At 46.5% G+C, this 12138-nt stretch overlaps 2 protein-coding genes across 7 annotated transcripts in view; one reads left to right on the top strand and one right to left on the bottom strand.

The window, feature by feature from the left end:
* The window catches only part of MEIOSIN (meiosis initiator), a 21149-nt gene extending 15960 nt beyond the window's left edge, over positions 1-5189 (bottom strand). The window contains exons 1-3 of one of the 3 annotated variants that reach the window (XM_069985591.1): positions 4939-5189; positions 3137-3212; positions 2340-2433 (exon numbers count right to left, since the gene is read on the bottom strand). In XM_069985591.1, the coding sequence (XP_069841692.1) occupies positions 2340-2433; positions 3137-3212; positions 4939-5027 (259 nt within the window). In that variant the 5' untranslated portion in view covers positions 5028-5189. Of the gene's footprint in view, positions 1-2339; positions 2434-3136; positions 3213-4649; positions 4886-4938 lie in introns of those variants that run through there. The other 2 variants (XM_069985592.1, XM_069985593.1) reach the window with 2 other exon arrangements.
* Positions 4784-12138, top strand: LOC138802371 (adenosine receptor A1-like). Of its 4 annotated transcripts, none has more exons than XM_069985594.1 (3): positions 4784-5171; positions 9262-10254; positions 10700-12138. In XM_069985594.1, exons 2-3 carry the CDS (start codon positions 10234-10236, stop codon positions 11777-11779), a joined length of 1101 nt encoding a protein of 366 aa, XP_069841695.1. In that variant the 5' UTR covers positions 4784-5171; positions 9262-10233; the 3' UTR covers positions 11780-12138. The 4 variants fall into 4 exon arrangements, with proteins under 4 accessions (XP_069841695.1, XP_069841698.1, XP_069841697.1 ...); XM_069985597.1 differs by lacking the exon at positions 4784-5171 and having other exon boundaries at positions 9072-9383; positions 10142-10254; XM_069985596.1 differs by lacking the exon at positions 4784-5171 and having other exon boundaries at positions 9072-9566; positions 10142-10254.

Below are 12138 nucleotides of genomic sequence, written 5' to 3'. Positions count from 1 at the left end.
TACCACCCTCTCCTACTACTACCCCCCTTATACACATACCACCCTCTCCTACTACTACCCCCTTATACACATACCACCCTCTCCTACTACTACCCCTTATACACTTACCACCCTCTCCTACTACTACCCCTTATACACATACCACCCTCTCCTACTACTTTCTTATACACATACCACCCTCTCCTCCTACTACCCCCTTATACACATACCACCCTCTCCTACTACTATCTCCTTATACACATATCACCCGCTCCTACTACTACCCCCCTATACACATACCACCCTCTCCTACTACTACCCCCTTATACACATACCACCCTCTCCTACTACTACCCCCTTATACACATACCACCCTCTCCTACTACTACCTCCTTATACACATACCACTCTCTCCTACTAATACCCCTTATACACTTACCACCCTCTCCTACTACTACCCCCCTATACACATACCACCCTCTCCTACTACTACCCCCCTATACACATACCACCCTCTCTTACTACTACCCCCTTATACACTTACCACCCTCTCCTACTACTACCCCCTTATACACTTACAACCCTCTTCTACAAATACCCCCTTATACACATACCACCCTCTTCTACTACTACCCCCCTATACACATACCACCCTCTCCTACTACTACCCCTTATACACATACCACCCTCTCCTACTACTACCCCTTATACACTTACCACCCTCTCCTACTACTACCCCCTTATACACATACCACCCTCTCCTACTACTACCTCCTTATACACATACCACCCTCTCCTACTACTACCCCCTTATACACATACCACCCTCTCCTACTACTACCCCTTATACACATACCACCCTCTCCTACTACTACCCCTTATACACTTACCACCCTCTCCTCCTACTACCCCCTTATACACATATCACCCTCTCCTACTACTACCCCTTATACACATACCACCCTCTCCTACTACTACCCCCCTTATACACATACCACCCTCTCCTACTACTACCCCCTTATACACATACCACCCTCTCCTACTACTACCCCTTATACACTTACCACCCTCTCCTACTACTACCCCTTATACACATACCACCCTCTCCTACTACTTTCTTATACACATACCACCCTCTCCTCCTACTACCCCCTTATACACATACCACCCTCTCCTACTACTATCTCCTTATACACATATCACCCGCTCCTACTACTACCCCCCTATACACATACCACCCTCTCCTACTACTACCCCCTTATACACATACCACCCTCTCCTACTACTACCCCCTTATACACATACCACCCTCTCCTACTACTACCTCCTTATACACATACCACTCTCTCCTACTAATACCCCTTATACACTTACCACCCTCTCCTACTACTACCCCCCTATACACATACCACCCTCTCCTACTACTACCCCCCTATACACATACCACCCTCTCTTACTACTACCCCCTTATACACTTACCACCCTCTCCTACTACTACCCCCTTATACACTTACAACCCTCTTCTACAAATACCCCCTTATACACATACCACCCTCTTCTACTACTACCCCCCTATACACATACCACCCTCTCCTACTACTACCCTTATACACATACCACCCTCTCCTACTACTACCTCCTTATACACATACCACCCTCTTCTACTACTACCCCTTATACACATACCACCCTCTTCTACAACTACCCCTTATACACATACCACCCTCTCCTACTACTACCCCTTATACACATACCACCCTCTTCTACTACTACCCCTTATACACATACCACCCTCTCCTACTACTACCCCTTATACACTTACCACCCTCTCCTACTACTACCCCTTATACACTTACCACCCTCTCCTACTACTACCCCTTATACACATACCACCCTCTCCTACTACTACCCCTTATACACATACCACCCTCTCCTACTACTACCTCCTTATACACATACCACCCTCTCCTACTACTACCCCCTTATACACATACCACCCTCTCCTCCTACTACCCCCCTATAAACATACCACCCTCTCCTCCTACTACCCCCTTATACACATACCACCCTCTCCTACTACTACCTCCTTATACACATACCACCCTCTCCTACTACTACCCCTTATACACATACCACCCTCTCCTACTACTACCTCCTTATACACATACCACCCTCTCCTACTACTACCCCCCTATAAACATACCACCCTCTCCTCCTACTACCCCCTTATACACATACCACTCTCTCCTACTATTACCCCTTATACACATACCACCCTCTTCTACTACTACCTCCTTATACACATACCACCCTCTCCTACTACTACCCCCTAATACACTCACTCCCACTTTTCCACTCACCATGGCGGCTGCTATGCGGGATGAGTTTGCTCTGTGTCTCTTGAATTTGACGTTGCAGGAACTGGATGTAAGAGATGACGCGGACGAGCAGTTTCTGAGATTTAGAATGCAGAACATTGACAATTGACAATTACACCCTTCCCCTCTCCATAGAGCACAATGAAGTCAGGGGGGAGAGCTTCAAAGTGCTTTTTCATCAAAGTTTCTTAAAATCGCCTGTACTATTGATTTCTGCAAAAAAAAATGTAAACCACAGTGACACTTTAAGGTCTATGGGTTTGGAAAGTTTAGTCTGTAACTGGAATAAAAAACTGGCTTAATAATGGTACCCAGAGAGTGGTGGACAATGATTCCTACTCCGAATGGTCCCCGGTACAGGGTGGTGTACCCCAAGAGTCAGTACTGGACCCCCTTCTGTTTATCCATCCCCTCCTTGGTTGAACTTGATGGACATGCGTCTTTTTTCAACCGTATTAACTATGTATGTAACTATGATGTAACAGCAGAATAGTGAGTGCAGCTCTGGAGGTGACTGGAGGATAAGACATGATGTAACAGCAGAATAGTGAGTGCAGCTCTGGAGGTGACTGGAGGATAAGACATGATGTAACAGCAGAATAGTGAGTGCAGCTCTGGAGGTAAATAGAGTACAACTGTGACATGACAGAACTCTGAAAATCTGTCACACAAGATGAGGTGTGGAGGAGGAGGCCTTTACTGTAAATGTTGGGCGGCAGGAGAGTCCAGGCAGCAGAACAAACTCTGCGCTGTATTACACACCATTCACATGAACAGACCTGGGCACCGCGCTCCTTCCACTGCCCGCCAGGAAGAGTCTTCGCCAGCTCCACCATGTCCACCGAACGTCTAATCCTTAAAGGAGAACACACACATTATTTGTTTGCACTGGGATAAAGGGCATAGGCCAGCAAAGCACGGACAGAGGCCTGGCGAGCAGTGTATTTGCAACGTCCATGTCACTTCTGTCCTACGGCCTCATCCCTACTAACACAGTAACAACCCTTAGGTGCTAAATGCACACAAAATCAGCAGTGTTCTTCCTCTAGTGCAGGGGTAGGGAACCGTGGCTCTCCAGCTAAAGCTTTGGCTTTTCAGGCATGATGAGAGTTGTAGTTTTGCAACAGCTGAAGGGCCATAGTTCCCCATCCCCTCACTAATGAAATCTCTGGTGATATACCTCACGCACACAACACCAGGGGGCGCTCACACACAATGCATCTGGAAAGTCTTCAGACCCTTCCAGTTTTCCTTCACATTTTGTTATTTTGCGCCCTTGTGCTACAATTAAATAAAAAAAATCAAGCTTCCACCCTGTCTTTCTGCACTTTATACCCCATAATAAAAATGTAAAAACAGATTTTTTTTGCCAATTTATGAAAAATTTCATTACAGGCAGGGGGTGGGGGGTGGTGGGGAAAAGACAAGTAATAGTCACGTGTCCCGGTGCACGCACAGAGCCATGTCCCGCTTCTGGACCCCGCCGGCTGTCTTCTAACATCCCCTCCAGCTACGTCATGACTCGGTTGACTGATGCCCCGATCAGCCAGCCAGTGACTAGGGCGGGACACCACTGCAGTCACTGATTGGCTGAGCGGGCTAAATACCACCAGTCTGTGATGTTGAACCCGGGTTGTGACGTACCCAGAAACTGGGAGAAGATGACAGCCGGCGGGGTTGCCATCTTACCTGGGGTGCTTTTAGCAGCATTTAGTGACATGTTTTACAGCAAGCCTCATGGACATAGACAACAATAGACAGTCTTTCTCCCCTTGAGATGAATGTGAGACATTACTGAGTGCGCTCTGTGACCTGTGAGGAGGTCATTCCACAGGGAGCTGCTATTGTCTCCTCTATCTACTGGTGTCAAATGACGCTGCAATGCTGTACAGCTCACTTTACTGCAGCCTCCTCTTATCACCACAGAAACAGGTAGTCTCAGCTTAGTTTTAGCTCCAGTGGTGAGAATGAAAACTGCAAAATATCAGGATTATTATAGTATATAAATAGAAAAATGGAAAATAAGAAAAAATTCTTTAATAAAATTCTCAAAAAATATGTTTAACATAAAAAGTCATTTTCTGGTGAGACATTCCCTTTAAACTGGAAAAAGTCACATGAACCTGAAGATAGAAAAAGAAAACTAAATAAATAAAAGCTAAAACATTTCCCACAAAACCCAATCCCTTTCACAGGCCAGTGCCGTGCTCACTGATTGGCTGACACATACACTGTATGAGGACATAGAATAAACCACAGCAGCCAATCAGAGCGCAGCTTCTAGTTTATCACCTGCTCTTGTGGAATGAAAGCTGCGTGGTGATTGGTTGCTATGGGCAACCAGGTCGGGTTTTACTTTCAGTTTTCGGCCAGGTGTGGCAGGCTGTTTCTTGGTCGCCATGGTTACAGTACTATGGCTGACACGTTACTATGCACTTCACATTGGACAAGCACAGAGCAGTGTCCGCCATGACACACGGCTGTATACGCTGAGGAGGGGGCCGTGTGGCGTTCACGCCCGAGAGGATGCTTAGAAATAAAATGGCGGCCAGACGTGACGCGGGTAGAGCTGATGACTCACCTCCCCCGAGGAGCTCTGGAGTTCTGTACACGGGGCCGGGAACCGGAGGACGCCACCGACACCGGAGAACTGCTGCTGAACTTCGCCATTATCCAGGAGGAGAGAGCTAGCGGCGCGGAGGAGGAGACACGGGGAGGCGGGGCTACCAGAGACACGCCCACACAGCTAGGCGGGAGCACGAATCACCGAGCACGTTACTGCTGCTACCCGGTCACTTGTGGTGATGTGCTGCGGTGTGTGCTGGGATTTGTAGTACTACACGGAGTGAATGGTATTATGTAGTTGTGATTCAGAAAGTATAGTGACCAGACCATCAAATGTCTACAGCCATATCCCACATCACGTGACTGCGGATATATCTTACATCACATGACGGCGGATATATCTTACATCACATGACGGCGGATATATCATACATCACGTGACTGCGGATATACCATACATAATGTGACTGCGGATATATCATACATAATGTGACTGCGGATATACCATACATCACATGACGGCGGATATATCATACATCACGTGACTGCGGATATATCATACATCACGTGACTGCGGATATATCATACATCACATGACGGCGGATATATCTTACATCACATGACGGCGGATATATCTTACATCACATGACGGCGGATATATCATGCATCACGTGACTGCGGATATATCATACATCACATGACGGCGGATATATCTTACATCACATGACGGCGGATATATCCCACATCACATGACGGCGGATATATCTTACATCACATGACGGCGGATATATCATACATCACATGACTGCGGATATATCATACATCACATGACTGCGGATATATCATACATCACATGACGGCGGATATATCATACATCACATGACTGCGGATATATCATACATCATGTGACTGCGAATATATCATACATCAGTGTAATAATAGTCACATGGCTGCGGATATATCATACATCACATGGCTGCGGATATATCCTACATCATATGACTGCGGATATATCATACATCATATGACTGCGGATATATCATACATCACATGATTGCGGGTATATCATACATCACATGATTGCGGGTATATCATACATCACATCATTGCGGGTATATCATACATCAGTGTAATAATAGTCACAGGACTGCGGATATATCATATTGATTGCTAGTGATAACTAGAGATTTAGTAGTGAACGATTCTGAGGTTATTACATTCACTGTTCTTGTGAATGACTATTTTTGCGTCGTTATATGGTCTCTAATCGTTCCTCAGGAAACCCACGCCTTTATCTGCGAACGACATATAAGACTAACAGATATGCGAACGATTGTCGAACTACCAGCCATGATTTTTCAACATTTCAACAAGACAACGATTAATGACCTTTGGCTCATCGTGTGACCGTTGGGTGTTATTACACGGGCAGATAATCGCTCATTTTTGGCCGTTATAACGAATCACTAAATGATAATGGCTTTGTGTAATAGGGCCTTAAAGGTTTCCTGTTTCGCACCAGGACGTGGTGTAATAATACACAGAGATTAGCGCCGCGTCAGCCAGAAGGTTTTTCTGTGCACGTAATGGACGGAGGTTTTTATGACCTTTATTGAGTGGATTGTTTCCTCACTTTATAAAATCCTTGATCCACTTATATTATCTACAAATGGCGTCATATTGTTTCCTGTCAGGATAAACACGGACGCCGATGATCGATATAACAGGTCAGTGTGATCTTTGGACGCCAGCTGTCACTCCATAGCCGAGGCCCAGGCCTGAAGGCCCATTACACTGTCAGGTCAGCGTTCACCTCTCGTTCCCCGCACACTGTCGGCGATATTACACGCACCAACAACAAGCGGGGCGGGGGCTGCCCGGGCAATCTTTAGATCGTTGCTTTTAAACACTATCGCACCAATCGATTATTATCTGCACATTCCGCTGAAAGAATTTACAGCCCGGCCATAGAATGGTGTCTATGGAGCCACACGATATGCGCGCCGCCGTGAACAGGTACGAGCAACGGAATCTGCCGGGAACTTAGTCATGCGGATTCCGTAGTCTGAATCCACCCTAATAGGGCCTTAAAGCAAACGGACCATCAAGTGCACCACTTTAAGTTTTTTACATGAATGGATCGGTGCCAGCACAGGGACGCTAGTGCCACGGTCCTTTTTTTTAAAACACCACCTGGTTCCCGCGCACCAGCCGGGCATGAAGCACCGGGGGCAGACCCTTTGGCCCCCAGTGTGACGATCTCCCCTCTGTTACGCAGCTCCATTAGATGGGTGTCTATCCTGCGGCCCTCCAGCTGTTGCACAACTACAATTTCGATTATTCCTGGACTTAAGGTGCGTTTACACGTAACGATTATCGTGCGAATTTGCGCGATAACGATCGAATTCGAACGATAATCGTACGTGTAAACGCAGCGAGCAATCAAACGACGAACGAGAAATCGTTAATTTTGATCTTTCAACATGTTCTCAAATCGTCGTTCGTCGTTCTCAAAAAATTCGCAGATCGTTCCGTGTAAACAGTCGTTCGCCGATTTAACCAATGTGTGAGATAGGCTTAAGCGATCGCAAAACGATTTTCCGTACGATATAATGTACCGTCTAAACGCTGATAGTTATGAGAAAAAAAATCGTTACTCCGACATCGTTAATCGTTCGATCGGGCCAATTATCGTTTCGTGTAAATGCACCGTTAGGGTCCATTTACACAAAAAGATTATCTGATAGAGTATCGGCCAAAGATTAGAAGCCAAAGCCAGGAATGGATTTGAAAAGAGGAGACATCTCAGACTTTCCTTTATGACCTGATCTCTGTTTATTGTCTGTTTCTGACTTTGGCTTCAAATCTTTTCCAGATAATAATCTTTCTGTGTAAATGGACCCTAATGCTACGTTTACACGGAGCGATTATCGGGCGAATTTTCGCGATAACGATCGAATTCGAACGATAATCGTACGTGTAAACGCGGCGAACAATCGAAAAATCGTTCATTTTGATCTTTTAACATGTTCTTAAATCGTCGTTCGCAAAAAATTCGCCGATCGTTCCGTGTAAACAGTCATTCACTGATTTTACCTATGTGTGAGATGGGCTTAAGCGATCGCAAAACAAATTTTCGGTACGATATATTGTTCCATCTAAACGCTGATCGTTATAAAAAAAAAAAACTTTACTTCGAAATCGTTAATCGTACAATCGGGCGAATTATCGCTCCATGTAAACGTAGCATTAGTTTTGCAACAGCTAGAGGGCCGCAGGATTAAAGGGGTAGCTCAGCCAAAAAAAAAAAATCAATCTTTTAAATCAACTGGTGCCTGAAAGTGCTAGAGATTTGTATTTACTTCTGTTAAAGGGGTTATCCAGTGGTACAAAAACATGGCCACTTTCTTTCAGAGACAACACGACTCTTGTCTCCAGTTCAGGTGCGGTTTGCACTTAACCTCCATTCACTTCAGTGGAACTGAGCAGCAAAAGCCCGCCCAAGAGACAAGAGTGGGGCTGTCTCTGGAAGAAAGTGTTTTTGTAGCGCTGGGTAACCCCTTTAGGTCTTCCAGTACTTATCAGCTGCTGGATGTCCTGCAGGAAATGTATTCTTTCCAGTCTGACATAGTGCTCTCTGCTGCCACCTCTGTCAAGAACTGTCCAGAGAAGCAGCAAAACCCAATAGAAAATTTCTGCTCTCCAGACTAGAGAGAATACACCACTTCCTGCTGAACATGCAGCAGCTGATAAGAACTGGAAGACTGAAGCTTTTTTAATAGAAGTAAATTGCAAATCTCTGGCACTTTCTGGCACCAGCTGATTTGAAAGAAATTTTCTTTTTGCTAAACTACCCCTTTAACACCCATAGTCTAAGTGAATATAGGAGCCTCCATCCCTCGCCATCTATCTAGCGGATAGCTGAGCCTGTGCACACGTGGGAGAGCTGCCAGCTGCTGGCCTAGACGGAACACATGGCGTTCATTTTTCAGGGTGACATGGAAACCAGTGCAGCTGACAATGTACAGTGACGACAATGGCGGCCACACAAATATTGATCTGGATGAGGGATGAGAGCGCTGCTGTATTTACCCAGCAGTATCACACAAAGCGCTCACTGTTTACCCCAATCAGCAGCCCCATGTCTGCTCTGTAAGGTCCTCGGTCCATGTGATGAATGGCTTCTATGTAAACTTGCCATTCTGGATTGTCAGAAAGCTGGGTGGTCATGGCTGTCCCCTCCACACATCACATGCTCTACGTGCACCATAGTGTGGGCCACTCTGTATCCCCCGCTCCTGGATCACGCCATCATCTGAGGCTTGTTTGTTTTCCTCAGCTCACGCTTGGTTGAATAAGAACATTACAGACGGCGGCGAAGGCGATAAGAGACGGAGGACTTGGTGACACGGACGCCTCTAGCTCTGCACGAAACACTTCCGACATCGCCTGAGAATATAGGTTGGTAATATTACTGCATACATTCACCGGTGATGTCGGGGGATACAGAGACGTGGCCCCCCGTAATGTCAGCACGGAACGTGTTTCTATGACAGACGCCTGTATTCTGTACGAGACGTTCTTCATACTGCGGTTCAAACAAACAAAAAGGACGCGGCCTGGCTATACATCACTGCCAACACGGTGAGGCCATTATTATCAGGGAGGGCGTGGGCGTGTAACCTTCCATTATCTGCTCACAGGTGCCGCAGCCGCTTCCCAACTCTTTATTCTGAAGGCAGAGACATCAGGAAAGTGACAGCAAATCCCTGCAGTCACTCAGTCTTATCTGCCCAATCTCCGCCATAGTCCTGCAGAGAGACGGTACCGACTGACAAGTTCACCTCCTGATCTCCACCACAGTCCTGGGTCTGAACACAGAAGGTTTCGACTCGCAATCTTATCTCCCCAACCAGTTCACCTCCTGATCTCTGGAATAGTCCTGAATCTGAACACAGAGGGTCCTAACTAACAATCTCCTTTCCCAGTTTACAGAGGGTTCTGACTCACAATCTAATTTCCCCAATCTCTAAAATGAACCTGGATCTACAGACAGGGGCTCCCAAGTGTTGAATAGACCTGTATCTGAACATAGATGACTCACAATCTCGTCTCCCAGCCTATAAAGAGTCCTGACCATTTCATCTCGTAATCTCTGGAATAGATCTAGAAAGATCACATCCCACAATCTTCATATCAGTCTTTATCTTTGGCCTCAGTATCTCATCACACAAGTGGCGTCTATGCTGTAAGGAATATTCCAGTCGATCGCTCTGGTTGACAAAGTTGACGTTCTCTGCTGTCTGTCATCATGGTGGGATTCCTGATCCAGGTAAGATCAGTGGTGTTTTATTATGAAAGGTACATATATCGATGTAAAGATGTGTCCACAATAATTCCAGACATTCATTATTCATCATTATGGAGAGGGACTGAGGAGGAACTGCAGAGTGAGACATAGAAAGACGAGAGACGCAGAGAAAGCTCTAGTGTTTTATCTGAAACTCAGTGCTAGATTCACAGCTTACACTACTCAATAATGCTCTATAATGTCCTCTATGCTGCTGATGCTTCTGAGTGTATGCTATAGAGATGAAGGGGAGCAGCTAGTCTACACGCACTAGCCTAGAAACAAAATAAATGAGAAAATGGTGAAAAGGACTTAGAGGTAGCAGAGCTGAATAGTTGGGATTTTCTTCTATACTGATGCTAGTAGTTCCCAGGTGGGCGTTTTCTTGGCTTTCTATGTGGTACTGACTCTGTGTTGTCTCTTGCAGCTCATCCTAAACCCTCCACCCCCCCAAGATGCCTCTAGGTCCTCCATCTTGACTGCCATGAATGACTCGGCAGCCCCTACCCCTCTGGCTAACGTGACCAATGTTCCCTACTTGTTTACAGAAGTGCTGACAGCAGTCATCTCAGTGGTGGGCAACACTCTCATCTGCATGGCCATTATAAATGACCGCAGGCTCCGCACCGTCACCAACAACTTCCTGCTGTCTCTGGCCACCGCAGACATACTGGTGGGAGCCGTGGCAATCCCGTGTGCCATCATGCTGGATCTGGGCGTAGCACGCTGCAGTCTATACTCCTGCTTACTCATGCTCTGCAACCTCATGACGTTCTCTTTGGCATCAATCTTTGGACTACTAGCGGTTGCAGTAGAGCGCTACATCTCCATTTTGTGTCCCTTCCACTACCGGGCTCTGGTCACACCACGGTCTTCAGTTATAGTAATAATCTGCACCTGGATGTTGGCGTTATTCACCGGCTTGATGCCACTCATGGGTTGGCGTAAACCGTTCCCTCCCGAAAGCGATTGTCTCTTTAATAGCCTGATCTCGGAGTCTTACATGGTCTACCTTATATTTTTTGGCTGTGTGATCCCACCACTGCTTGCCATGCTTGTGCTTTATGCACGTATCTTCCTGGAGATTCGGAAGCAGATTCGACAGATTGCAGAATGGGCGGTGGACATGAGCCGGAGGAGGAGGAGGCGACGCATTGTGGTCAGGGAGTTCCGGATGGCCACGTCACTGTTCCTCATTGTCTTCTGCTTCGTCCTTTGCTGGTTCCCCATTCATATCCTTAACGTTATACGACTCTTCTGCCCTCAGTGTGTGGTGTCCACAGACCTGGTGCTCTCTGCCGTCATTCTCTCTCATGCCAATTCCGCTATCAATCCTGTTATTTATGTTTTTCGGATGAGGACCTTCCGACGGGCAATAGAGGCCACCTTGTCCTGCTCATGTAGCTCCAGTTCTGTGGGGAGTGTCACCGGATCCAGTCTGCCAAAAGCCGCCCAAGAACAGAGAGGGGACTGCGGCTTCAGGGATGTTCCTCTGCCCGGCACCTAAATGTGCCCCCACTACAGGGGACAGAGATAACCCAAGGGTGCCCATGGGGAAAAAGACCCTATGAACTTTCCTATCCTCACACTGGATCTGAGAAGGCTTTATAAGGATCCAAAAGGCTCATGTGTGAGGACACCTACATATACAGAAGTCTGTATTGATATGTAGGAGGACATTTATCTGGTCCTGCTCTGCCTGTGAGGTGTCAGTCTTCACTGTATTTCTGTAATTTCTTTCATGAATCAGAAAGATCAGGATGAACAGACCAATACTAGTAATCAGATTTGAGAGTGCTATATAGCATTACACAGAAAATGTCACCATAGTGGCCTTTGGCAAAATGGGCTATGAATAGACTTTGA

This window comes from Dendropsophus ebraccatus, chromosome 10 (genome assembly GCF_027789765.1).
Source record: "Dendropsophus ebraccatus isolate aDenEbr1 chromosome 10, aDenEbr1.pat, whole genome shotgun sequence".
Classification (NCBI taxonomy): domain Eukaryota; kingdom Metazoa; phylum Chordata; class Amphibia; order Anura; family Hylidae; genus Dendropsophus; species Dendropsophus ebraccatus.
This window is presented reverse-complemented; position numbering and strand designations above follow the sequence as displayed.